This window comes from Eubalaena glacialis, chromosome 19 (genome assembly GCF_028564815.1).
Source record: "Eubalaena glacialis isolate mEubGla1 chromosome 19, mEubGla1.1.hap2.+ XY, whole genome shotgun sequence".
Lineage (NCBI taxonomy): Eukaryota > Metazoa > Chordata > Mammalia > Artiodactyla > Balaenidae > Eubalaena > Eubalaena glacialis.
In genome coordinates, this window is record NC_083734.1 from 22,014,874 (window position 1) to 22,040,619 (window position 25,746).

Below are 25,746 nucleotides of genomic sequence, written 5' to 3' on the forward strand. Positions count from 1 at the left end.
CATGATGGGCAGGGATCAATAGAAAAATTTCTAGACCTTTCCAGGGCAAACCCCAGGAATTGTGTCTTCCCTGCCCTCCTCCCCCTTTTCTTCATTACAAGTCTAGCTTCCCAGATCCAGCAGACAGCAGGGCACATGGTGGGGCTGGGTCAGTGTTTGCTGAGTGAGTGGTGGACACCTACCGGCAGAGGCTGGGTTACTTTCACATCAGTCCAGAAACTTCCCGCCTGCCAGGACTGCCGCTTGGGGTTGTGGAGTTTGTGTCCTGAACACCAGCAAGGGGGACAGTTGTGGCTGAAATCCAGCTGGCAGTTCGGGTCAAGCCTAGAAGGAGGAATAGACGCCTTTTCCTAATTGGCTCCCCCCTAGGGCAGACTTTTCCTAATCGGTCTGCCCATGGGGTGGGAGGGCAAGAAAACTTCTATTTAGTCCGCTCAGAAGGGGCACTTTTCCTGTTTTGCTCATCGGAGGCGTCCATTTCTAACAGTGCAGAGGCGCTGTGTGCCCACCTGCCTGCCCCACCCTGCCGCAGGTGTTGCTGGGCTTTCTTAAGGTAAGGCCCACTTTGAAGACAGAAATCCCGTTCCATCCAGAAAACAAAATATAAACCACCTATTAAAATTCCAATCAGTGCACTTAATGTTTATTGACAGCCTGCACAGAGATCAGTCCCCACCCCGGAGCCAATAAGAAGGAAGGTGGCGATGAACCGCCATCTCCTCCGGGTTCGCAAGGCTCATTGCACCTGTTTGTTGATGGCTTCCTGCCGCCCCTGAGCCAGGCGCTTCAAACACACTCGATCTGATACCTGCCTTACAGTAACCCTTGAGATAGACACTACTTTTTCCCATTTTACAGATAGGGAAACGGAGGTGACAGAAGCGATGTGACTTGCCCCGAGTCTTCAGCTAGGAAGTGCGGGGACCTAGGAAATCAGGCCCTCCTTTGCCCGGGAAATCCTGCACACTCTGTAACCCTCTCTTGGAATCCTGCTGGCTCCGGGCATCTCGTGCGCACCGTCCTTCGAACGCCTGCCTATTTTTTTGGGGGGGGGGGCGGTCGGTCGGGCTGTGGGCAACAGTCAGGGTACCAGGGTACCCAGGCCCTTCACTGACCTCCTCCCCGCCCCCCGCCCCCGCAGGCGTGAAGACCCCCTTGTGCAAGAAGGAGCTGGAGCAGCCCGGGACCAGGGAGGCGGAGGCGGAGGCGGAGGCGGAGGCCGCGGAGGAGGGGTCGGAGGAGGACGAGGAGGAGGAGGACGAGGAGAGGCCGCCGGAGGAGCGCGCGGCCGAGGGCGAGGCGGAGGGCGGGGAGGCGGAGGGCGGCGAGGGCCGGGAGCGGGACTCCGTGTCTTACTATCCGTTGCGCCAGGAGTCCAGCACCCAGCAGGTGGCGCTGCTGCGGCGCGCGGACAGCGGCTTCTGGGGCTGGTTCAGCCCCTTCGCACTGCTCGGCGGCCTGGCCGCTCCAGCCAACAGGTGAGGGCGCGCCGCTCGGCGGGGGCGGGATGCACGGGCGCCAGGGCCCCGGGCGGGAGCAGGCGGCGCGGTGCCCTGAGCGCCCCGGCCCCCGCCCGCAGGAAGCGGATCCCCCCGGAGGAGCCGTGCGTGCTGGAGACGCGGCGGCGGCGGCTGCGCGGCGGGGGCTGCGCGCGCTGTGAGATCCTTTTCTGCAAGAAGTGCAGGAACCTGCACAGCTCGCCGAACTACGTGGCGCACTGCGTTCTGGAGCACCCGGATCTGCGGGAGGCGCGGGCTTCTGGAGGCGCGGGGGCTGCCGTGGGCCTTTGAGCGCCCCCCAGTCCCCGGCCTCTGTGGCCCTCCATCCTCGCCTGACTCCAGATTCCCCGCCACCCTCTCCTCTCCCCAGACGCGGAGCGCTCTCCAGCACGTGCCTGAGAGCCGCCTTCCCGGAGCGCCCCCCTCCGAGCAGCCCAGCAGGCCCACCGCTGATGACCGGCCCCACCTGTCATCAGTGCGGAGCCCAACATCACCTGGAGCTCCATTCCTCCAACAGCGCCTCCCGAGGGCCCCCGCGCCCGGGTCAGCACGCAGTGCCCGCCGCCCACCTGACTCGCGCCCCCTGGTACAGCCTCACGCTCATCTCGGGGGTATTTCACGTCCTTCGGGCCCGGTGAGCAGAGGCGTCGCCTAGAGAGAATAACCCCTCTGGGAAACTTGCCCCTTTCCTCAAATCACTCAATAAAGCCCCTAATCAAAGTGTCAGTGCCTTGAGGTGTGGCGTGGGATAAAGATCAACCCTCCTCCCCTTCCCCCGGGTTCAAGCCAGAGGGAAAAGGGCAGGCGGAGAGCCTCCTCCCTGCAACTCCCCCCGGACGGGGCGGAACAAAGTACTTGCAGCCAAGGGCAGTCAAAGGCCATTCTCCCCACCGCGCAGAGAAGAAAATGAAGCTGCCGGGCCAGGAATGCCCACTGGCAGCTGAGGGCTGAAGCTGGCCGGACCTTCCTCCCCTCCCGCGGGAAGCCCGGTCTGGCTGAGGTTAGTGTGTGTGCAGAGGAGGCACTGGCAGGTGTGGAGGGGGCAGGACTATAGAACCAGCCCCAGAAGCCGCTGAGACAGAAGACAGGGAGGTCGGGGAGCTGGGGCCTTCTCCAGGAATCCCAGCTATTCTTGGCCGGCCAGCGGGAGCTCCTGGAATGCTTCGTGTGTGGCCAGGAGAATGGGGCCATTGTGAGCACGAAGCTCTCCCGGCCTGCAGAGCCCCCAGCGACTGCAGCAGTGCAGACCTCCAGAGAGGCTTCTGTCCTCCCCCTGCCACACAGGGTCCTTCATCTGGCCTGAGGGATGAGGTGGATGAAGGATATTTTGATTTTTGAGGAGAGAGGCAGGGCCCCTCTCCCCATCACAACTACACACACGCACAGCTCACTGGTCCCGGCTTTGACCGGAAGAACATGGCTGCGGCCTCCCTGGCATCCATACCCACCTGCTCTCACTGGAAACGTGTCCAAGGAAGGCTGCTTCCCCCCTCCAGGCCCACCAGCTGGGAGCACCTCTTTATTCCAGCCTTCCCCCCAACCCCTGAAAGAAACGGGGCCCAGCAGGCCTGCATCGGTCTCCTTCTTGTTCAGGGTCCTGACACCCCTGAGGTTGGAGACCCTTGTACCCAATCCATCCAGTCTTCCTGGGGGTGGGGCCTCTGATTAAATAAGACACAATTCTCCAAGGACTGAGCCAGGAGGTCCTGAGGAGAAGGGACAGTCTTGCAAAGTGGTCCCAACTTCTCCATTGAGTTTTGCATCCTTCCTGGTTGCCCAGTGCTGTGGCCTCATGGACAGGAACTGCACCTTTAGGGGAAGAAACAAAATCCCCAAGGCCTGGGGAGGAATGAGTCTTTGGGGAAAGGGCCGTGGGGTCTGGGATCCTTTTCGGCTTCTCGTTGAATTGATCCCACAAAGATCAATGTCTTGACAGCACAAGGACATTCTCCAGGGAACAAATGCAGATGAACTTTCCTGCCCGGACTTCTGCAGGGAGGCTCAGAGGCTTCCAGACGGGGTCTGCCCTTGGGGCTGGGGATACACGTTGGCCATGAGAGCGCCAGCAATTCCCTAAGAGGTGGGGGCATCTTCAGAACAGGGTGCCCCCCGAGTTGGCATGCCAGCAGCCCATCCAGGGCAGCTCTGTGGCCCAGCGGCCCGAGGCCATTGCTCGAAGTTTGGCCTGGTCGAGGCGCCAGTAGCGGTCGTCTCTGAAGAAGATGATGGAGCCGTCGGGCCTGGGCAGGGCGCCGCTGACCTCCTCAGGGACACCGCCCCAGTCCTGCAGGCCTCGGGGGTAGTAGGGCTCCACCTGCAGCCCCCCTCGGGCCAGCACGTAGTAGCGGGAGCCCTTGAAGAGGATGAGGCGTCTCAGAGGAGGGAAGAAGAGGGCAGCATCCGGGTGGGGGGGCAGGCCCCCGGCCCGGCACAGCTGTGGGGAGCCCCACACTGGCTTGGGGCCCTGGAACCTCCAGCACCGACTCCCTGTGGGACATCGGCAGAGCCAGGGTGAGTTGGTGCGCTCGCCCTTTGGTCCTCTACCCCACCTCTGTCCCCCCATATTCCTACTCCCCTTCATGTTGGAGCCCAAGGTGGTCAGTATTCGTGATAATCAAAATAGATCAGTCGTAAACAGTAGAGGAGGGACACTTGTGGCCTCCACTTCCAGCAGGTGTCCGCAGAGGGCAGCTTGCTCTGAAGGAACCTCCCCACCCCAGGCAGGAAGCACGCGCCCTCCCAGGTGAGTAATAGACTTCAGGGAAGTCCAGGGGCTTTCTCCACGGCCATTACTACGAACAGTTCTGTGAGGGCAGGGATTTTTGTTTTGATCACTACTGTATCCCAACACCTCCAGCCGAGTTTGTAGAAGGCACTCAATGTTTGTTGAATCAATGAATGAACACCATTTTCTCATGTAATATACTGCACATTCCTCAGACATTATGTTCTTTTAATCCTCCTTCCCCAACATACCTGAGGGATTATTTTCCCCGTTCAACAAATTCAAGCTCCAAAGGTTAAGTGACAGGCCCGGCCTCACACAGCCAGGATTCCAAGGAAGGTTTGTCCTTCTGCTGTATTGCAGAGCTCAGAGCCATCCTCTGCTTCCCTCTAGACTCTTCTCTGAAACTCTCCCACCAGCTCTCTCTCTGGGACAACCGTGACACCTGTGCCCCCCAATCCATCACTAAAGGAATCTCCTGGGAGAGTTCCTGGGGCCACAGGTTCAGAATGGAATTGAGACTCCTCCCCTCTTTTGACCTTGGGCAGACTCCTCCCCTCTCTAGGCTTCAATTTTCTCATCTGTCCCAGGGCTGGTACCTTTGAAGAAGTAGAAGTCTCCATCCTCCAATGACACCGCGGCAGCCTCAATATGGGGGGGCAGCCCTGCCCACCTTTTCTGTAGTGGGTGGGGCTCTGAGACGTTGCCATCAGCTGTCACCTCCCAGAACTGGTTGCCTTGAAATATGTACAGTCGATGTTGCCCATCTGCCCAGAGACAAGAGAAAGTTGAGGAGTGACCATCAGCCTCCTGCCTTCTTTCCAGGGAAGGTGCTTCCCTAGAACCCAGCTTCCCAAACTGACGAGAGAGGATGCAGCAGAGAGGATACAGCATGCACAGCTGGGGCAGAGGGGAAAGTGCAGGAGGAAGCAGCGTTTTGCTTGGCGTGGGCTTGCTACCCTGCAGAATGCTTGTGACTTGGGATTTCTGGATTTTATAATTCATCCCCCAACCTTGTACTCCAGCTCCAGAGACCCCTGGAGATGTGGAGGAGGAGGGAAGAAGGAAGCAAGGAACCGGCGGGACCATCTTACCTACAGTGATTGCATCGAAGGAGGAGTGGCAATATTTAGGACCTCGGGTTTCGGGGCGCCTTCCTTGGAGTCTGTGGGGGTCCCAGGCCTCAAAGTCCGTGAACAGCTTTCCCGGGAGCTGGATGGCCACTGAGCCGCCCTGGGGCTTCCCTTCACAGGGAAGGAGGGAAGCGGGAGAGAACGCACACTGGTTGGGGGTGTGTTGAGGGCTCGAGACCTCCCCCTTGGTTCATTTCATTATCGGACATGAGGGGCAGGGAAGGAGGGCAGGGGTGGGGGGTTAAGAGTTGTCCTTGGTTGTTGGTGTTAACCATAGCACCAAACTCAGAAGTCCTCTTTCCTGCCGAACGGTCTGGAAAAGGGTAAAATCGGAGTGGGGGAACCAAACAAGGGTTTGGAACTAAAAAGGGCAGAGGGTCCTCTTCCCTGAGTCCTGGACAATGCAGATGGCATGAGGGCAGAGTTCAGGGGCCTGGGCTGTGATAATTACAGCAGTTATAATAACGACATCACTATACTTCACTTATGAGAATGAGGCAGAGTCCAACAAGCTTAGAATTCGGCACCAGCTCCTGAATCCTGGTCTGCACCTTCCTAGCTGGGTGACCTTGGACAAGTTATCTAACGTCTCTGAACCCCATTCTCCTCATTTGTGGATAAAAAGATACCTCATGGGTGTGTTAAGTGTCTGGCCCATGGTAGACACTCGTGAAATAGCAGCTATTATTATTACCTTTGTGTAGGTTTCTTAGGCTACAAGGCATGTTCATATCCACCAGAACAACAGCCCTGGGAGGTAAGCAGGGCCTCAATTATTATCCCCCTCCCCTTTTTTTTCCCCCAGAAGATAAAACCGAGGGCTCTAAAAGGGGAAGTGCTTTGCCCAAGAGCAACTGCTAACCCGGATGGAATGGTGACTTGATCCTGGGGATCCTGGCCCTGCCCACCACACCAGGTACTCAGGGTCACAGCCCCGGGCTGGGGTCCAGATAAATCTCCGGGAAGCACGAGTCAGTTCATTCTGGGGGAGAAGACCTTGTCTAAGTCCACCGCCAGGCAGAGGCCCAGGCTTGGGGGAAAAGTGGGCAGCAGCTCACGGAGAGGGAAATGTTGGGGGAGAGCCACTGGAGCTGGGAGCAGGAACGAGGGCTCTGGGGTCTGGGTGGGACCGAGGACTGGGTCTGGGTGATGGGGCGGGGATACGAGAGGAATTGCGCGGCCCTGGTTGGGCAGGAATCAGCAACTGGAACGCAGAGGAGGGCTGTGCCCAGGAATTGGTTGCGATGATAGAGGCCAGGCATGGGGGTGGAGCACAGCAGGAGATGAGGTTTCTCAAGATTTGAGGGGAGCCCGAAGCTTCAGCGTCGGGAAGGACCAGTGATGGGGAGGCCAGCTTCCTGCGCTTAGGATGGGGAATCCTATTTGAAGAGCCGGTGTCCGAGCCCTGGGGATCCCGGGGCGCAGGGGACAGGGGAGAGCGCAGTGGCGAGCGCGCCGGGGGCTCACCATACAGGCTCTGCACGGCCAGCACGTCGTCCCAGCTGAGCAGCGCGTCGCGGCCCAGCCTCTTGTAGTAGGGCGCCATGAGCGCGCGCGGCGCGGCCGAGTGGGTCAGGCCGAGCGTGTGGCCGATCTCATGCGCCAGCACCACGAACAGGTTGCGCCCGCGGCGGCGGCTCAGGGACCAGCGCTCGTCGCGGTCGAAGTGCGCTTCGCCGCGGCGGGGGAGGAAGGCGTGCGCCAGGGCGCCGCCTGCAGGCGGCGAGGAGGTCAGGCGGAGCCGCCGCCCGCGACACCCCCCAACTTCCCACCGCCCGGCGCAAATGCCATTGGCGTGTGTATGGCTGCGTTTTTGATGAGTAATTTCCCTCCTAATTAAGTCTGGCAGAAGCTGAAGTGTGGAGCAATGAACAGATGACTAGGCTATGGGGCCTGGAAGCGTAAGAGGGAGCGTGGTGTACAAAGAGCATGGGGCCAAACTGCCTGGCTTCCAATCCCGGTTTTATCCTCTTACTAGCTGTGTGACCTTGGACAGATAGCTTAACCTCTCTGTGTCTTAGCTTTTAGATTTTAGATCTGAAAAATGGGCATGTTGATAAGGGAGTTGCTCCTCACGGGGTTGTTCTGAGTATTAAAAAGGGATGTGTGTACTTGTGTATGTTACATGTAATACTTAGTGTCTACCGCAGGTAATAACCGTTACTTACTTTCGAAGAGATCTAGGAGTAGGGACAGTGGTTACCCCCGAAGGGGGCTTAATGAGACTTCTGGGGTGTTGGTAATGTTGTTTCTTGATCTGGGTGCTGAGTGTGTTTATGGGTAGGTATAGCTTATTTATTAATAAGTACATATAGGGGGGACTTCCCTGGTGGCACAGTGGTTAAGAATCCGCCTGCCAATTCAGGGGACACGGGTTCGAGCCCTGGTCCAGGAAGATCCCACATGCCTCAGAGCAACTAAGCCCGTGCACCACAACTACTGAGCCTGAGCTCTAGAGCCAGCGAGCCACAGCTACTGAGCCCGCATGCCACAACTACTGAAGCCTGCGTGCCTAGAACCCGTGCTCAGCAACGAGAGAAGCCACTGCAATAAGAAGCCCGCGCATGGCAACGAAGAGTAGCCCCCGCTCGCCGCAACTAGAGAAAGCCTGCGTGCAGCAACGAAGACCCAATGCAGCCCAAAATAAATAAATTTATAAAAAAAAAAAAAAGGAGAGAGAGAGAAGAGTATGTAGGGGACTTCCCTGGCGGTCCTGTGGTTAGGACTCTGCACTTCTACTGCAGGGGGCATGGGTTGGATTCCTGGTCAGGAAACTAAGATCCCGCATGCCACGCGGTGGGGCAAAAAAAAAAAAAGTATATATATTCTTGCGTTCTTTCACTCTTGCCTTCCCTCTGCCAGGGCCCTGTGTGAGTCTCTACTTCCCTGCTTCCCTGCTTGTAATAGGAGCGAGCAGAGGCAGATGGGCTGGGTCAGTGATTCTCAAGCTTGTAGCGGGCCCCAGATGCAGTTTTGCAGTTTCTAGGGTCCTACCCCCTCACAATTCACTTTCTGCAGGAGTCGGCAAACAGCACTGCAATGATGCTGGCCTAGAAGCCCACTGAAGGTCCTTCTGGCGTTGCCTTCTTGGAGCCCAGGCCAGAGGGGACTGACAAAAGTTGGGAGGCTGCCTTTAAAGGGAGCCTCCTGGGGCATGGAGAGCCGGCCATTTGTAGGAGGAATACATGCTTCTAATTTTGAATATGCCCCAAGCTGTTTCGAGCCATGTAAGCCCTTTCTGTTTAACCCTCACAATAACCCTGGGAGACAGATGGGTGGGTTTCGAAGGGAGAAGACACAGACAAAACACCTCTCTCAAATCAGACAGCTGACTCCCAGCCCAGTGCTGTCTTAGTGACCAGACTCCACCTGGGGACCTGCGTATGGATATCAACGTCTCATGGAGATATTGTGGGTGAAGTGAGTTACATGCAAGCACGTGTGTGTGCTACATGTGGATTCTCGAAGAGCCTAGGTCTCTCCCAGTCCTACCCTGGGTCTCAGCAGCGGGGCTTGGAAGTGGGCTTTGCTCTGAGTGGGCTTGATGGAAAGCAGGAGAGTGCAGGGGAGGTGGGGCCCAAGTACCCAGGCGACACAAGGGCTTAAGTCCCCACCCTAAAGGGGTCTGATCAGGTCTCCTCGCCTCACTAGTGGGGAGGAGATGCACAGATGGCCTGCATTCAGGTTGTGAAGGCTAGTGCTGGGCAGAAGGGGAGGAGAGCGGTTTACATTGCAGCCGTAAGCCTTTAGGTCGGGGGCAAACAGGAGAACAGTCTGGGCTGTGGGTGTGTGAAGCAGGTGGCAGGGAGGGGGTAGAATGCCTCTTGCCCTGTGGCAGTGACTGTGCAGTGGGTGGTGGGAGGGCGGGAGTGGGGTTGTGGTGGCCTCTGGATGTTTTTAGAGCCTTGGTCTGGAGAACATCCACTCCTGGAGAACAAGAGAGGCACAGGCCTGACTAGAGGCAGGGGATGGATGACAAGACCCCAGAAGGTTCTCCCAAAAGAGATAATACTCTTTAGAGTTTGCAAAGCACTTTCCATGGAGAACCTCATGTGACCGTCCCTTCAGCCATGAGGCACTTAATAGGGCAGGGACCACTGTTCCCATTCTACAGATGGGAAGACTGAAGGTTCTTCAGAGGGGGCTGCAGCTTGGCCAAGGCCAAAGGGGGAGTGAAGGTTCCACTGCCCTCCCCAGACTGCCTCTCCTAGTTGGGTTTCCCTCCTGCCATGTGGGAGAGAGTCTCTGTGTCAGTACCTGGGCCATCGAAGGCGTTGCTCAGCCCGTCGTTGTGGTCCCCTTGGAAGAAGGTGAGGCGGATGTCAGCGGGGCCTGTGGCCGGGGCCTCCCAGAACTCCAGCGCTGAGACGTTGCTCCACAGCTGGAAGGCGGCGCGCACGGCCCCCCGAACTGCCGGTTCAGGCAGGTGCTGGGGCCAGTTCACCAGGCGGTAGGAGAGATGCCGCTTGTACCATTTGTTGCCTGCCACCCAGAGAGGCCGCATCAGTCACACCTGCTGCAGAGCCTGGGCTGCTCCCTGCGGACCCTTTTGATGGGGAGATAGGTCCCCCTCCAGGAAGTCCCTGATGTGATGGAGGAAACACAGCCCAAATGGGAAGCCCCCTGTTTGGCTGTGGAGACACTGCTCTCAGACTGACAAGACTACGCTTGTCCTGCACGGTCCCTAGTCCAGTGGCTCGACCTGGGGAGGTCCCAGTATGACAGGGGATGAGCAGCCTTTACCTGGGAAGAGTCCCCAACCTGAAGGAGTCCCGGGTCTGGGGCCATCTTCCCTACAATCTGGGCTGAGCTTGAAAACCGTGCTGCGTCTCTTGCTGGCAGCAAATCCCAGCCCCTGTCTACTGTGTCGGGGTGGAGCCACGGGGGCCACAGCCATGACTGCCCTCTCCCCCTTCCTCCTCTCCACCCCTCACACCCTCCTGCTGGCTCCCTTTCCCGTGCCCTGGGCCTGCTGCTGACCAGAGACCACAAGGCCCATTTATTCGAGGTCCTTCTCTGACCCCTGGCCCTTCCCCTCACTTCCTCAGGGACTCTGCAGAGCTCTGAGGTGAAAACAAATAAGAACAAAGGGTGTGTTTGTCACTGACCGAGAGAAATTTTTCCATCTCCACTTAGTTAAGAGTTCCTATTCCTTTGCCTCAAACTGCAGTTCCTCCCTGAGGCCTGAGACTCGGGCCTCTTGCCCGAGCCCCAGGTCAACCGTGTCCCTCTGCAGCTCGCCTTGCACCCAGGACCAGGGTGCTCAGAAAGTCCAGATCCCAGAGTTTTTCGTGGGCTATTTCTGAGCCCTGCAAGCTCAGGGCCTGCAACTGTGGAAGACTCACAGCTCTGGAGGCAGGACTCCTGGGAGCACCCGAGAATCATGTTGTCTTTGGGTCTCAGTTTCCCAAATGGACCAGACTCCCTGGAGCATGGGTGATGAGTGGGCAGGGCAGGCCTGGCTGTGCTAGGAGGCCAAGCCAGAGGACAGGGCCCCCTCTCCCCTTGGGGGGGCAGGTGAAGGTTCAGATCTCCTGCCTTTTTGTCCTGGGAATATCCTTGCCTGAACCAGGTAGGAGGAGTGACATCATGGGTGTTTGGCCATCTCCTTATCCATCTCTCTGCTCTAGTTTGCTGAAATTGAGACCAGGAGGAAGGGCCTCAGAATGAGTGAGTGGCGGGGCTAGGCCCTGAGCCCAGGCCCTGACACCAAATCCAGTGCGCTGGCCACTGTACCACACAGATAAGCAGGCCCGTTTGCTAAGACTCAAGGCTTATAAATTTGCCTAAACATCGCTCCTCTGGGTCAACACGGGGGCTCTGCGCAAGCTGAAATTCTCCTGAATTCTCCAGCTGGCAGAAGAGCTCAGCACACTTTCCCTCCCCCTCCATCCTCCATGGACGTGGGGAGGGGGTGTCCCTTCTCTCACCCCTTTGGGCCTGGCAGCCACCCAACCCCTCCCAGCCAGTGACCAACCCTCAGGGAGGGAAGAGGGAAGGATTCTAAGGAAGGCTGAGGAAGGCCTGGAGGAAGGCCAGAGGTGCCGCCTGAGGGTTCACGAGGTACCCGTAACACTTCTCATTGAATCATAAGTTTCACCAGGCACAGGGCAGGCTGGCGCTGGGCTCCTTCACACCCTGCTATGGGTGACCAACTCTCAGACTCTCCCCCACCCCCCCAAAACCTTCAAGCTTCTAGAGAAGTGTGAGGCAGCTCCTGCCTCTTTGCAGCTAGGGAGGCCCCTCACTCCATGGGCAAGAAGTGGGGAGGCTAGGGAGGACAGATAGGACTGGTATTGAGAGACTAATTTTCCTCGAGAGCAGAGCTGGATGGGGGGGTCCTTGGTGGGGCTGCCGGTGAGAAAGGAACCGCCTGGCCAGCAGCCTAAGCCCTCGTCCCTGTCTTCTTGTAGGTCTGTGTCCTTGGAGCAGGCTGGCCACTTCAGGCCCCCATCCCAAACTCCTGGCCAGGCAGGGCTGGTTTCCATGGTGACCCTCAGGCCACAGCAGCACCTGGCACTGCACCCACCACACCCTTGCTCCAAAATTCAAAAGGGAAGGGGAAGGAAAAGGAGATGGGGAAGGGCAGAGAGCTAGACTCCTTGCCTGGGGCTGGGGGACCCTGGAATCCTGACTCCCAACAGGCAACTGATACTGTGGAGAGAACGTGGGTTGAAATCCCAGTCCCTTTGCTTACAACCTCACGTATCAAATTATAGACTCTCTCCAAGCCTCAGTTTCCTTACTTGCAAAGTGGGGTTGGTAAGACTCACCTCCTGGTAAAAGTGAAATAACAAATGCAAAGGCAGCACAAAGCTGCCTGGCATGTGGTGGGTGCTCAATAAATATCCCTGCTCCTTCGTTTTCCATCCCAGATACACCCCGCTCCCCGCCCCAGGGCTCCCCACCTCCACCAGCTGTGTGAGGGAGCAGGGACATTGAAGATCAGCCCCGCAGGCACAGAGTCCGGACCTGGTGCTTGGAATGAGGTTGCCAGATTTAGCAAATGAAAATACGGAACGCCTAGTTCAATGTGAGTTTCAGACAAACAACAAATACTTCTTGTAGTATAAGTATGTGAAAACAAAACAGTTAAGTTGTTCATCTGAAATTCAAATTTAACTGGGCATCCTGTATTTTATCTGGCAAACCTGGAACCCAATTTCATCGGTATAGCATTTACCCACGTAATGGAAAGTCACTGGCCTAGAAATCCACATCATGTTTTAAGCACCTTCCCATGTTCTGGGTTTTTTCACATCCGGCAATCGGTCCTCCCAGTGAAAAGAAGGCTTGGCCACACTCTGGCTGTGTGGCCCTGGGAAAGTTGCTCAAGCTCTTTGTCCCTCATTTTCCCCATCTGTAAATGAGGATAATAATGGTACCCATCTCATTGGGTTGTTATTGGATTAAATGAGTTAATCCATTTAGAACCATGCTTGGCATGGTCGTAAAGGCTCAGTGCGTATTAACTGTTATTATTATTACATTTTCTTTCCTAAGGCATAGGAAGTGCTCGGTGCCTGCCAAGCTCACAGCTCTTTTCTAGGGAATGTCTTCCCACGCAGGAGGTAAAGAATTCAAGCTGCTGTCGTTCATGTTGTGAATAAGAGAGAAATTCTCTGTCTAGTCTGGCCACTGCTGTCTGCACCAGGGGTCAGTGTCAGATAATGAGATGGAGAGGGAGGTGCCTTAGCATGAATTTCTGTCCAAAAGGGATGCTCCACATTGGATAGTGACAAACGGACTCCATCAGTTCCTCGCTTAGGGCATGAGAAGAAGAGATGCTGCCTGGAGGAAGCATCCCTCATGCTCAGGTCGTGTCCTGAGTGCCCAGGAAGCATCGTCTCAATTCTCTGGGACACCGACTCTAGGCTGGCAGTGTCGCTATTGAGACTCTCTGGGGCTGCCCCATTTTCCACCGTGTTCTCCCAACAAGCCCTTCCCCTTAGTAATCAGCGCCTCTCCTTTGCAACCTGAACAAGCTGTTTCTGATGAGGAAACAGAGCAAAGTGACATGGCCCAGGTCACACAGCTAAACTCAGAGCTCCAGATCCAGGGACACCGCTCCAGCTCACAATGCTCCTCCATTCCACCTTGTCCTTCCCCTCTGCTGTCCAGAAACACATGTTCTGGGGGATGCAGAACATGCTGACACCAAGGACATCTTGACCCCAGAGTCTGGACCCCATTGGTCCTCCTCGTTTTACCAGAATGCGTTCAGGCAGTACTGGGGACCCAGAGTGGCTGGATGTGTAGACACAGTGGAATTGGATTGGCAAGTACCTGGAAACAGACATCCTCCAACAGCTGAGGGGAACAGCTCACAATTTCCTTATGAATTAGCTAAGAAATAAAAACAGTGTGCCTCATGTTCTGTTCATAATGGGTATTGTCAGCCAAAGTAGTTAATGCAAATTAAAAGAGGCAATGGCCCTAAGTGCTCACAGTAAAATGAATGAGATGAGAACCTGACTGAGCAACCCCATCTTGTTAGAAATCTTGAAAACTGTAAAAACTGAGCAGAGAAAACTAGACTTAGTACAAACAAGACGTTAAAATTACACACAGTTAGGGCTTCCCTGGTGGTCCAGTGGTTAAGAATCCACCTGCCAACGCAGGGGACACAGGTTCGAGCCCTGGTCCGGGAAGATCCCACATGCCTCAGAGCAACTAAGCCCGTGCGCCACAACTACTGAGCCTGAGCTCTAGAGCCAGCGAGCCACAGCTACTGAGCCTGCGTGCCACAACTACTGAAGCCCACGCACCTAGAGCCCATGCTCCGCAGCAAGAGAAGCCACTGTAATGAGAAGCCCGTGCACCGCAACGAAGAGTAGCCCCCGCTGGCCGCAACTAGAGAAAGCCCGCATGCAGCAACAAAGACCCAACGCAGCCAAAAATAAATAAAAATAAAATAAATAAATTAAAAAAAAATTACACACAGTTAAACTTGTTATTGATGAAGAATTGACAGAAGAATCAAATCTTCATAAATCGTAGATCTGTAACATCTGATCCTGGAAGATTGGATTTGGACAAAGAAGGAGAAAGTGGAGGAGGGGAAGGGAAGGAAAAACCCAAAACTACACAAGGAAAATCACAATGGCAGAAACTGTAATGTGAAAATGTCTAGAATAAGCAAATCTGCAGAGTCAGAGAGGAGATTGATTAGTGGTTGCCTGGGGCTGGGAAGAGGGAGAGTGGGAGTGACTGTTTCATTTTGGGCATGGGGTTTCTTCTTGAGGTGATGAAAACGTTCTGGAATTAGATTGTGGTGATGGTTGCACAATGCTGTGAATATACTAAAAATCACTGAGTTGTACATTTAAGTGAGTAAATTTTATGGTACGGGAATTGTATTTCCATAATGCTGTTAAAAAATGTGCCGTGGTCAAAATAAAACTGATCGATGAATCACATCTTTGTTGAATAATTCTTATGAAAAAAGAATCGATTCTGATGAAAATGACTTCAGTCAAATATAAAGGAAAATGTTGGCAATCGTTTAACTGCCCTACATAGCAAATTGATCAAGGCATTAAGTGGGCTTGATGGGGTTTGCTCTGGAAATACTTGCACAAGGAAAATTTATCAATTTAGGGACTTCCCTGGTGGTGCAGTGGTTAGGAGTCCGCCTGCCAGTCAGCGGACACGAGTTCGAGCCCTGGTCTGGGAAGATCCCACACGCCATGGCGCAACTAAGCCCGTGCACCACAACTACTGAGCCTGTGCTCTAGAGCCCACGAGACACAACTACTGAGCCCCTGTGCTGTAACTATTGAAGCCCGCAGGCCTAGAGCCCGTGCTCGGCAACAAGAGAAGCCACCACAATGAGAAGCCTGCGCACTGCAACGAAGAGTAGCCCCCGCTCGCCACAACTAGAGAAAGCCCATGCACAGCAACGAAGACCCAACGCAGCCAAAAAATAAATACATAAATAATTTTTTTAAAATGAAAAATTAAAAAAAAAGAAAATTCATCAATTTAGGCATAATTCTGACTTAAATATCTGTGTTCACAAACATGGTCCTTGGGTTGAGAGGTGCTATTCACCCACCCTAGGGGAGCGAGGTTATTCACAGAGCCCAGTCTGAGGATGAGATGTATTTTTCTGGCCATGGGGCTTCAGGACACTGGGGAATCCCAACCCAGCTAGATTTTAACAGTGCTCACCTTGCCTGGCAAAGCGTTTCTTACGCCTCATTTTGGCCCGACGTCCAGTAAATACGGCACTGACTCTCTTGGTCCAGGCCACCTGGCTATCGGTATCTGCCACCCCACAGCGGGGCTGCATCATCTGGTGCAGCGTGGCGGGGTCCAGCATCCCGCTCATGGGCAGCTGGGACACCCACTGGAACTCCCTGTTAGGAGGAATTGAGATAAAGGACCACAGTGCGAAGCTGGCTGGTGGGGATGAAGGCAGGGAGCTTCCCTGGAGACAGCAGGATGCTGGGGCAAGGGAGGGAGCAATGGAGTGTGACCCCCTGGGCACACGTGGGAGACCAGCCTTCTAGGAGGAGGGAGGAGGTGACCGGAGCTTTGCACTCCAGCACCACCAAGTCCTCCCCATCCCTCTGTCTTACCTGATGGCATTGCTGAATCGCGTGGAGGCGGGACTACTGGGGGCGGGTTCACTGAGATATCCGTACTTTTCCAGGAATGCCTGGGGGAGAGAGAAAGGTCAGCTTTCCTACAGTGTGGCACCCTTTCCCCTCCCTGGGTCTCCGAGGGTCCATGTCACATACATCACGCCCAGGCTCATGCCTTTTCCCAACAAGGTCTATGCGTTATAGCAGAAAGAGTCCTGGCATCAAAATCAGAACCTGGACTCAGTTGCAGGCCAACAACAGATCAGCTGGATATAGTTCTTGGAAGCCAGTGGAAAGAAGTGTGTGACTCATTGCCCATCCCTATCACCAGTCCTACCCTTCAGGGGAATGATGCACTCAGCTCCCTGCTTGCCCTTCTCAATCATAAAGCCCCACCAATGGATTAAAAAAATCACCTCGGCTGCTGAATTCTTATACAGACACACATCGACTCTTCATTTTTACCCCTCCTTGCTGTGTTACCTCTCCAGAAATAATTTTCTGTCTTCCTTGTTCTCTTCTTTGCTATATTTCTTAACTCAGATCAACTCCAATCATAGCTGCTGCGTCAAGGAAAATGCACAAGTTGGGAATGAAACCAGACACTAAGAGCCAGGACCCGCAAGCTCCTAAACCTTTGCAAGTATCCCGCCTCCTTTTTGTGGATTTCGTTATATCTGTCTCCAGAGACCTCCACATCCTCTTCTCAATAAAGCCACTTTCCATAAGGAACCCTTATTCTAGACAAACTCTTTCCAAGTCCATTTTATTGTTTTCCTGCGCTAACTTATTAGTATTTCAGCACTATTGTTTTCTTCTTTCCCTTTGCATAGGTACACCATTTGGGGATGCATAATGGATTAAAGGAGTTCTAGGGGCTTAATCTGGAAGACTCTTTACTGTTCAACATAGTGTGGCATCATAGAATAGCCACTGGTCTTGGAATCAAGAATCTGTTCCCAACCATGACTCTGCTGGGTGGCCAGAGACAAACTACTTAACCTCTCTGAGCCTCCATTTCTTCACTCACAATGTGAGAACAGAAATAACCCCACAGGATTCTCAGAAGGATTAAATATAGCAATGCACATCTAGCATAGTTGTCTGGTATATAGTAAATGCTCAATAAACAGTTGATCAGGTTGATTTACCTTAGTGGGGAAATTAACAAGAGACTTTTGGAATGCAACCCATCTATAAGACGGGAGTGCTTTGAACAAGGCAGTTACACCTCTAGGTGCTTTATCTCAGACTTGCCTCACCCCAGCCAGGTGCCTGGTTCTCTTCCATGCCTCCTCCCTCTCCCTTGGTGAGGATGGACAGAGTGGCTTTCTAAAGGAAGTCAGCTAATTGTTTCCCTAGAAGCAGTTTTGCTGAGTGACTTGGGAGAGACTGGGTCACAGGCTAACAGGCTGACACTCCCTGTGCCTCTCCCCCCAAACCCACCCAGCCCTTATCAGGGACTTGGCTCCGGTTCAGGAACTTGGAAGCCTTGGACAGAGGCGGAGAACAGGGGAAACTGACTAGCGGCGTCTCCTGTTTCCTGGCTGGGCTGCCGTGCCTGGTACTTTGGCAGGCAAGGTGGGTGGAGGGCAGGATGGGGGTGGAGGCTTTTTTCAGGGGTCCATCAGAGGGGAAGTCCTGGGCTGACCTGTGGGCTTCAAGGCAGAGCTGAATTTCCTGAAGGCAGAGTAAGCAAGTATCCAGGACACCAGCCAAGAGACACCAAAAGAATGAGTAAAAGAAATGTTAAGAATTTGACACTTAATATTTCCATAAAAGCACCGAAGTGTTATAATGGGGATTATCAGGACTTAAGAACTCCCTTATACTTATTCTATGTTCACTGTGCACATATCTTAAAACATTTTTAATTACAGGAAGGGGGCCCTTAATACTGAGTGTCCTAAAGTTCTGTTGAGTGGAGGGAGACCCACATCCCGGGGTGAGGAGGAGGCAGGGTTGAGATGCCCTCTGCTCCTGCAGCCCTCCCTAACCCTCTTCTGCTTGCCCATTTGCTGTGCCTGTTTTCCCCTGCAAAGGTTGGAGAAACGCCCGTCTGCCTGGGAGAAAGAGCAGGGGTGTGGGGCAGGTGACAGTGTGGCAAAAGGATCCCAGGAGAAGACGCAAGATTGGGAGGCTGTCCTGTGCTCTCTCGGGGGCTCTCCGAGGTCCACCTGGGATCACCGCTGTCCCCCTTCATGGAAGGCATGCCCAGGCTGCTCCTCTTTGCCTCACAGTTCAAACATCAGGTTTTCTCTCTGCCCTGTCCTCCACCCGTCCTCTCTCCCATGGAGCCCAGGGCTGGAGCTGCATGGAGAGGAAGCTGGAGGGCTGTGCCCCTCCAGTGATTCACCTTGCTCAGGTCTGAAAGCTTGCGCCAACCTGCCTCACCCACTTGGTCAGGGCTGGGGCCACTTCCCCAGGGAGTCGCCTCTGCAAAGCCCTGGGAGTGGCTGTGGTGTTTGGGGAAAATGAAGACGGTTCTCCCCAGACCCAGAAAGCTGAGAGGCATCAGAATTCCGGGGGTTCTAGTCCTCCATCCATCCTGACTTGTCCTGGGAGTGTGTGTAGAGCCCAGCCCGTTCAGCGCCTGAAGGAAGGGGAAATTCTGGCCATTACTGAGCAGGGCAAGACTAGCAATGAGGTGTAGCAAAATGAATCCCGGAGCTCTGAGTCACTAACCCGGCAGGGCAAGAGCACTGGACTGAGTGTCTTGAGTTTTATTCTTGGTGCTGCTGTGAACTGTGTGTCCTTAAGCAAGTCCTGTGCCTCTCTGGGCCTCAGTTTCCTCTTTTATAAAATGGGGGGGGGGTTGGATTAGAGCTAAGATCTACTCCAGCTCCTTCTCTTATTGTAGCCTTGTTTCTGCAACTGATTAGCTATGTGAACTATGGCAAAATTACTTAACTTCTCTGTGCCTCAAAATATAAAATGGGGGTAGGAATACTGCTTTATGTTTCTCACAGGAGTGTCGTGACAATCCAGCAAGAAGAAGCTTTGGGAAAGCTTTATGATAGTTGCTCCGTTAAAAACGTTATTTTTCCATTTATAGTCGCAGAGCCTCATTGCTGGAAGGGACTTTTGGTAGATTAGTCTAGGAGGGGTCAGCTTCCAGTCTCCTGTCCACAGAGTGGCTGTGACATCCTCCATATCAAAGAATTGCAGCAGCAAAAATGAAACCAAGAATTAAAAAATTGCAAGCTCATGCAGAAACCGTGTTGCTTCACCTATGATCTATTACTTCTCATATTATGTATGTTTCATTATGATTCTAATCTTTCGATAGTGACTCTGGGTGATTGTGTTTATCATCTGATACACCTGTGGCATTATTAGCCAAGTCAAGACGCAGGGGATGACAGCTGATGTTCTGCCTTGGCATGTCCCATAAATAAAAATGTTTTCTGGTAATCAGGAACACAGTGAGCTCTTGCCTATTGTAAAGCTTTTCAGGGTATCTCACCTTCTTTGAGCTTCACAATTACCTTGCAAGAACATAGGCGGGACAGGTGTTGTTATTCCCATTTTAAAGATGAGGAAGGTAAATCTCAAGGTAGTATAGTGTCTCATACTTGAATCTAAATCCTCTGACACCTATCCCAGGATGTTTTATTTCACATTTAAGCAAGTGGCTCAGAGGCTTTAAAACCGAAGGAGCAGGGTCCAAGCTGCTCTCACCACTGGGAGATGGCCCTCAAATATAAAAAAGGTAAAACTGGGGGTGTTTCTAGCTGGATTCCTTCTGTCTCCTCCACGAGCAGGCCCAGGGGCGGAGCAGAGGGGAGAACCTGCTCAGGCAGGGGACTCCAAAGAGGCTAGGATCACATCTCCCATGACAATCCAAAGGTGTCCTCTGACAAGCCACAGGTATTCAATAGCACCCAAGTATGTTCTTCACAAAGACAAACATCTGCTTCCAGAATGTATTGCTTTTGCTGTCTGACTTCTGGAACCTACTGAAGTTCTCAGGGCAGTGGGACAAGCTCCGCCCCTTTCCTTTATTTTGGACAAAGACCTCCCCTTCCCTTCTGTCTGACTCCCTTCCTCTCCTCCTCCTTTCCCTTGTCCCTGGTCCCATATTCACAAAGTTCTGTCTAGGTATAACTTAGATACCTCTTACTGTAATCCCCGTGCCGTCTTTCATTTTCCATCCTTAAGGAAGATGGAAAACATTAGCTGGCTAGTCTCCATCCAGATCCCATCTTGTATTTTTTTCTAATGCCAAATAACCAGACTGTATGGACCCATGGTCCTCACTGGGTGTGGGGCGAAGTTTAAGGCACAAAATAATGCCCTAACCAAGATTGTGTTCAGGAGGAGTTGTCCAACAATCTCTCCCTTCTATGTTCCTGCTTCCACCATCCAGCTTTTACTATTAATAGATTTCTTGGTTTTCAGACTGGCTTGGCAATTGCTTTTCCATCAACTTGTGGTCCTCTGGGACCCTTCAGAGCCTCGTCTGCACCCTATGAATCACTGAGCTGAGCTCTTGGGAAAGGCTTCCATGCCCGGGCTTCTGGGTTTCTGACTCACACAAAATAAAATGAATGGATCTGTGGTATGAGAAGCAGACACTGCACCTGGTGGTGGATACTCCACAGAAGCTCCAGTGTCTCCCAGGAGAAACAAACTACCCAGCTTCCTGTTGCACTGGCACACTGGGAATAGCCGTGCAGATGTGCTTGATTACTGAGTGGAAGGCAGGTCCTGGACACATTGCCGGGTTGCGCTAAAGAAGGTCCAAGCAATGCATGGTAGATAGATCTCTCGGGACAGTCTGTGTTGCCCAAGAACAGGATAGGGCCTGGCTGGGAACGGGAGGGGGGCCAGGGTGATGATGTCATTCATTAACCCTCAATCTTGCAACTCAGCAGTGGAGGCTGTTCCTGCCCTCTAATGTTGTGAGCAGCTCTAGTTTCCCTAAGTGGGCAGCAATGAACTTGTTCACAATGCAGCTTTGTAAGCAGTCAGTCCCCTGCCAGGCAAAGCCCACTCTGGAAAGCCCTCGATTTTATTTCTTTGTGTGCACACAGGGGACACATAGAGCCATGCATGCAGGGCACAGGAATACACACAGAGACACCCAGATAGATAGACATGGACATAGGTAGATGAAATGCATACACACATACACACAGAGGCAAAGGCGTACAAACATACCAAAGTTAAAGAATGTTAGTGCTGGAGAGAATCTTAAAAATCATTTAAGAAATTTAACTCCCTTATTTTACAGAAGAGGAATCTGCTGACTGGAGAAGGGAAAAGACAAGCTTAACATCACACAGCTGTTTTACTATTTCTTTCTTTCCATCTCCTGAACTTTGACCTTTGACTATGAGCTCAGCAGGACTGCTGTGTTTGTTTGGGGTCTGGCTCCCTGCACCGCGGTCAGGGAAATGAATGGGAGCAAAGAGCTGGGGTGATCAGGGGGCTCATTTTGTGCAGGTTCCTTTCTGTGGATGGTTGTATTTCCCTAAATGATCACAACATCTCTCACTCTCATGCTCTCCTTACGATGTGACTCCAGCACTCCTTCCACCAACTGTGGGGTCTGTGTTCCCACCCCTTGACCTGGAGTTTGTGACTCCAGACAGTGGAGTACAGCAGAAGTGAGGCTCTGCAACTTCCTAGTCTAGGTCACAAAGAGATACAACTTCTGCTTCTCTCTCTCTCTTCTCTCTCTCTCTCTCTCTGCTCTCAGCCTGGAGACCCAACCAACACGTTTGGAGGCAGGCCAAACTAGCCCACATGCAGAGACCACGTGGATAGGCCCACATGGAGAAGAACTGAGGCCCCCAGCTGACAGCCAGTATCATCAACTGCCAGAGAGGTGAGTAAACAGCCTTCAGATGGTTCCATCCCCAGACACTGCAGAGCAGAGACAAGCTGCCTTGATGTGCCCTGTTTGAAATTCTAACCCACAATATCTATGGACATAATACATGGTTCTTTTACTTCACTGAATTTTGAAGTAATTTGTAATGTAGCCATAGTAACTGCAACACCACCTCTTAAGAATTATAGCCCTGTTGTCAAATGCTGAAAATTGTTGTCTTACATACTTTGTCCTGTATTATTGTTCTAGGAGAGCTAGTCACCAAGCCAGGACTTTAATTTGAAGCTCTGTTTTCTAAAATAACAACAACAAGAACACATTGAGAGCAACTTCCTTTGATAGACTGCTTTCTACATACTAGGTACCGTGCTGAGCCTAGAATGTATTTCACATACATTATCTCATGAAACCACACCAAAATCTTGTGAAATAGGCATTACTAACCCCCATAACACAGAGAAGAAAACTGAGACTCAGAGAGGATAAATAATTTACTGATGGTTTGCACACAGGTCTGCCTGACACTGAAGCCCATGCAATTGACCATATACAGAAACACATATAGACATACCAACACACACACACAATTTGCATATATATATGCATATAGGGACACACCCCCATTACACATTTCCAGAGTTCTTTATGCTTTTAAAATATTTCTTGCTCTCAGAGGTAAAAAAATCCCCTTCCCCCAGTTATGTTAAATAGATGGAAAGAGACTTAATCGGCTAGATATTACATTTCCCAAGCACACCCCAAGATGAAATTCTCTCCATCTGGGGCCACTGCAGGCATGGGCGGCAGAAATACCGTCTCTGTTCTCTCACCAAGGATTGCCTGGGACCCGGACCTGGGGGGAGGTGGGATGGAACTCTTAACAAGACTTGGCTTGGTACACAGAAGCCTTCTCCAGGGGCCAGGAGGACTCTGCACTTGATGTTGTAAGACTCTAAATTCAGAGAAACAGAGTGATTCGCGAATGTGCAAAAGCAGAGAGCACAGAGCAAGAGACTAGTGCTTAGATGGGGAGGGAGTGAAGGAGTTGGAGAGAGGACCCCCTTGTGGAAGCAGGGTCTTCCAAATACTCCAGAGCAGTAATGGGAAAGGGCTGGTGGAAGGAAGAGTGGTTCAGAGGTGGTCCTCCTCATTTTGCAGGGTTCTTAAATTCAGCATGTCTCTCTCTTCTAGAGGAGGGGAGTGGGGATACTGAGAAGCTCACAACTGGCAGTTTCACAGCAGGAATGATGCTCTGTAAGAGTCTCAGGGCAAAGTGCTGGGCTCAGTCACTTAAAACTTATTTGCCTCCCTTCTCCTTAAAATAGTCGTGACCCCAGTTTCTAATCCAGAGAAGAGATAAGAACACAGACAGTGATGTTCCTTTGGGGAAGAAAGAAATGAAACTGGTGTATTATTACAATCACCTGTATCTAGAAAGTAGATGCCCCAAGTTCACCTCTAACCCCACCTCACAAAAATTCCCCTTGTGCAACCTACACCAAGCAGTTGAGTCCAAAGGAGGAAAATGAAATGGGAAATCTTTAAGGTTCACCTCCACTTCCCCACCCCCTTTTCTCCAGTTCAGTCCTGAAGCACTGTTTAAACCTCCTTAGAAGCAACTCTTAAGAGTATGCTACTCTTGGGAATTCCCTGGCGGTCCAGTGGTTAGGGCTTCGTGCTCTCACTGCAGGGGGCATGGGTTCAATCCCTGGTGGGGGAACTAAGATCCCACAAGCCGGGCAGCACAGCCAAAAAAAAAAAAAAAAAAAAAAGGGAGAGAGAGAGTGTGTGCTACTCTCACCCATTTTACAGATGCAGAAAGTTCTGAGCTTGGGCGCTCACTAGCCCCAGCTGGTCAGGGGTAGCACCGGCCCAGGAAGCCAGAGCTGTTTCCCGTGTCCCCGGCCAGGGCCAGACAGCAGTACGCTCTCGCCAGCAGTCTGGGAGTCTCCGCAGCGTCCGACACTTGGGGAGGACGTGTGATGAATGAACTGCTAAGTCTCCCAGACTAGGCGGTGAGGGACAGTGGCTCCGCGCTCACCTGGGGTGTAGGGGTTCCCTCTCCCTCAGTTCTTGCATGTCTATCCTGTCTTTTCGCTGCCCCTTCCCCTCGTCCTGGGAAATCAGTGCAGATCCGCCTGCCCGTGTGGTTCCAGCCCTGGCTTGGGGTTCGGGGGTGGGGCAGGGTGATGGGGTGGGAGGGGAGAGAATGCTGCCCCAGGCTCTTTGTGTGCAAGTGCGAAGGGTGCGGAGGACAAGGGAGGGTCACGCCGATGGTCAGCTCAGATGGGGCGGCTGGGTGGCCTGAATGCAAAGTTCGGGCGGGTCTCCAGCACGCGGACCCTCTCCGCCCCACACACACCGCGTACCTCCGCCTCCCTGCGCAGCTCCTGGCCTACGCGCTGGGCGAGCTGGGCGTCCAGGCCGCCCCACAGCAGCAGCGGCAGGGCGCGCAGCAAGAGGCCGACACGCGCGGCCATGTCGCCGCCGCCCCTGCCGCTGGGCGCGGGGCACGGGGCGCGGGGCAGCCGGCCGTCGGTCCGCCGTGCCCGGGCCCCCGCGGATGCTCCAGCTCTGCGCCGGCCCAGCGCCGAGGGGAAGGTTGCAGGGGCTCGCCCGTGCCCGGGCTCCGCGCGCCGGGCAGCTCCTCCGCGGCGCTTCGCCGGGAGCCGGGTCGAGGTCGTCCAGCCCGGCAGTGCCTGCCCGCGGGTCCGCCGGCCCAGAGACCTAGAGGCGAGGGAGGGAGGGGAAAAAGAGAGGAGGAGGCGGGACCCCGGGACTCCGGTCCCACCCACACGCCTCGGCTCCTGGAACAAGCGGCGGTGCTAGAGCCTCTTCCGCAGGCTGTGTGGCCTCGCCCGGCGCCAGCCGTCTTGCGAACCCGTCCTCTAGTCCGCCACCTCCAGTCGATCCGGATCTCTCTGGGGAGGACAGGGGAGGAAACGTCTTCTCCTGGCGGTTGTGGCTACCTAAGGCTTCGACGAAGAGGGATTCTGGCCTACCCGAGGGTCATTGATGGTTTCAGCCGGGCTGGCAGGGGCCGAGGCCCTGAGGTGTGAGAGAAGGAGCCCTGGGCTGGGGTCAGAAGGATTGAATTTGAGCTCCAGATCTGCTTCTTTGCTAGCTGTGTGAATCCTGCCTCAGCCACCTGCTGGCTGTGTGGTTTTGGGCAAGTCACTCACCCTCTCTGAACCTATTTTTCTCAGCAGTGAATGGGGATAATAGAATACTGACGTCAAGTGATAATAGGGAACATTTAATGAGAGAACGCCTGTAAATAACTGAGCACCGTACCTGGCATCATGCAGTCCGCATTTTATATCAATAAAAGGTAGACTGCAGCTGTGTGACCTTTGGCAAAGAATTTAACTACTTCGAGCGTCAATTTTCTCATCAATGAAATGATAGCGAATAATATTTGGTTTCCAGAGTTGCATGAAGATTGAGAAAATGTGTGTAAAGTGCCTGGCTTTATATATCCCACACAGTCCTAGTAAGGGTGGACAGATGATTTACGTGAAAAGCTTAGTCAAACTCGTACCGAGCAAAAGTAAACTGTTTTCATTATCCGCCTTAGTGACTGCAGACGGGTTGCTGTCTCTCTTCCAGGCTCAGTTTGCTAACCTGTAAAAGGCAAATGGCACAATGATACCCACCTCTGGGGGTCGATGTGGGGTTTAGATGAGTTAATGTGTGTAAAGGTAATCTGGAATCTATAAAGCGCTAACCAAATGTAACGCAGTGTTCTTATCCGACGTCTTAGGGCCTTAGTAGTGCACAAGATGGTTTTGTGTTGTTAGCGAAAGGCGCTACTTGGACGGAGGAATTTTGAAAAAGCGCCTCTTTGATTGGACTTCTCAGAAATAGGCGTTCCTGGGGCGGACTGTTTGGAAATAGGCCACGCCCACCTCACAACTAGCCAATGAAAAGGGGACACTCATTCTGGGCGAACTAATTAGAA

At 53.4% G+C, this 25,746-nt stretch overlaps 2 protein-coding genes across 3 annotated transcripts; one reads left to right on the forward strand and one right to left on the reverse strand.

Annotated features, from left to right (window-relative positions):
• Positions 1-615: 615 nt before the first annotated feature.
• MMP28 (matrix metallopeptidase 28) lies at positions 616-24,512 on the reverse strand. Of its 2 annotated transcripts, XM_061176046.1 has the most exons (8): positions 24,155-24,512; positions 15,941-16,020; positions 15,531-15,718; positions 9,615-9,839; positions 6,825-7,070; positions 5,319-5,468; positions 4,824-4,991; positions 616-3,986 (listed from the first exon to the last, which is right to left on the reverse strand). In XM_061176046.1, exons 1-8 carry the CDS (start codon positions 24,263-24,265, stop codon positions 3,592-3,594), a joined length of 1,563 nt encoding a protein of 520 aa, XP_061032029.1. In that variant the 5' UTR covers positions 24,266-24,512; the 3' UTR covers positions 616-3,591. The 2 variants fall into 2 exon arrangements, with proteins under 2 accessions (XP_061032029.1, XP_061032030.1); XM_061176047.1 differs by lacking the exon at positions 6,825-7,070.
• Positions 705-1,790, forward strand: C19H17orf50 (chromosome 19 C17orf50 homolog). Its single transcript, XM_061176877.1, has 3 exons — positions 705-747; positions 1,142-1,478; positions 1,580-1,790. Exons 1-3 carry the CDS (start codon positions 705-707, stop codon positions 1,788-1,790), a joined length of 591 nt encoding a protein of 196 aa, XP_061032860.1.
• Positions 24,513-25,746: the final 1,234 nt, after the last annotated feature.

Bases quoted from the DNA above. Each gene is read 5' to 3' on its own strand.
- C19H17orf50 (XM_061176877.1), top strand. From the start codon at position 705: ATGAACCGCCATCTCCTCCGGGTTCGCAAGGCTCATTGCACCT. The intron at 748-1,141 runs GTTTGTTGATGG...CCGCCCCCGCAG, and splicing joins TCGCAAGGCTCATTGCACCT to GCGTGAAGACCCCCTTGTGC. The intron at 1,479-1,579 runs GTGAGGGCGCGC...CCCCGCCCGCAG, and splicing joins CTGGCCGCTCCAGCCAACAG to GAAGCGGATCCCCCCGGAGG.
- MMP28 (XM_061176046.1), bottom strand. From the start codon at position 24,265: ATGGCCGCGCGTGTCGGCCTCTTGCTGCGCGCCCTGCCGCTGCTGCTG. The intron at 9,840-15,530 runs GTGAGCACTGTT...TCTGGGTGGCAG, and splicing joins GAAACGCTTTGCCAGGCAAG to GCAACAAATGGTACAAGCGG. The intron at 4,992-5,318 runs GTAAGATGGTCC...GTCTCTGGGCAG, and splicing joins CTTCGATGCAATCACTGTAG to ATGGGCAACATCGACTGTAC.